The sequence below is a fragment of the Hippocampus comes genome, unplaced genomic scaffold, assembly GCF_001891065.2.
Source record: "Hippocampus comes isolate QL1 unplaced genomic scaffold, H_comes_QL1_v1.1 C16802890, whole genome shotgun sequence".
Lineage (NCBI taxonomy): Eukaryota > Metazoa > Chordata > Actinopteri > Syngnathiformes > Syngnathidae > Hippocampus > Hippocampus comes.
In genome coordinates, this window is record NW_017839217.1 from 1 (window position 1) to 893 (window position 893).

The following is an 893-nucleotide window of genomic DNA, read 5'->3' on the forward strand; positions in this document are numbered from 1 at the left end:
TTTTTTTTTTTTTGCATTCTTCTTCATCTCGCTGTCTCCAGTTGCTGACCAGCAACGCCGTACATAAGTGGGGCACCGAGATCCACGAGGGAATCTACAACATGCTGATGTTGTTGGTGGAACTGGTGGCCGAGCGAGTCAAGCAGGACCCGGTTCCCGTCAATCTCATGGGTGTCTTGGCGATGGTGTGTATTAATTGACTTGCACTCCATTTGTAAATCTCCTTCGACTCTGTTTTAATCTGTAAAACAGCCCACATTCCGATCACATTAGTAAAATACTTCCTGCAGTACCTGACAGGTGTGTCACTTCCGGTTGTGTCCAGGCCTTCAACCCCGACAACGAGTACCATTTTAAGAACCGGATGAAGGCGTGTCAGAGGAACTGGGCAGAAGTGTTTGGAGACGAGGCCAACATGTTTGCTGTTTCTCCAAGCAACACCTATCAGAAAGTAAGGCTGAACTCACCTGACGCTCGAGGTGATCTAACAGCGGGTAGATTACATTTCAGACACACAAGATTGTAAAGCTCAATTCGTTTTAGAAAGGTTCGCTCAGTTAGATACGATATCGATCCTGACGGAAATTTTGTTTGGCTCCGTGGGCCTGGAAAAGTGGGTCGGCTAAAACCGTTCCGCAGTAACCGGCCATAAAAACTTGAGCGTGTGAACGTGTTGAGGAAAACTGCATTTTAAAAAGCCTTTAGGGTGCAGTTAAATATTTCATTTAGTTTGATCGAGGCTATTCAGCGGGGTAAGGGCAGCGGAATGAATGTCTTGAAGATTGCTTCGACGTTCCACCAGTAGGCCTTCACAGAGGCATGAATTATTTACTTTTGCTTGAAGTTACTCTTTACACACATGTTGGTTTACAATAACTAATCAAATCGTGCTA

The 893-nt window shown here is 45.2% G+C and overlaps 1 protein-coding gene across 1 annotated transcript; it reads left to right on the forward strand.

The window, feature by feature from the left end:
- Positions 1 to 19: 19 nt before the first annotated feature.
- Positions 20 to 588, forward strand: LOC109509188 (ubiquitin carboxyl-terminal hydrolase 24-like). Its single transcript, XM_019859075.1, has 2 exons — positions 20 to 185; positions 326 to 588. The coding sequence occupies exons 1-2, from the start codon at positions 102 to 104 to the stop codon at positions 524 to 526; spliced, it is 285 nt and encodes a 94-aa protein (XP_019714634.1). The 5' UTR covers positions 20 to 101; the 3' UTR covers positions 527 to 588.
- The last annotated feature ends 305 nt before the right edge of the window (positions 589 to 893 follow it).

Bases quoted from the DNA above. Each gene is read 5' to 3' on its own strand.
- LOC109509188 (XM_019859075.1), top strand. From the start codon at position 102: ATGCTGATGTTGTTGGTGGAACTGGTGGCCGAGCGAGTCAAGCAGGAC. The intron at 186-325 runs GTGTGTATTAAT...GGTTGTGTCCAG, and splicing joins TCATGGGTGTCTTGGCGATG to GCCTTCAACCCCGACAACGA.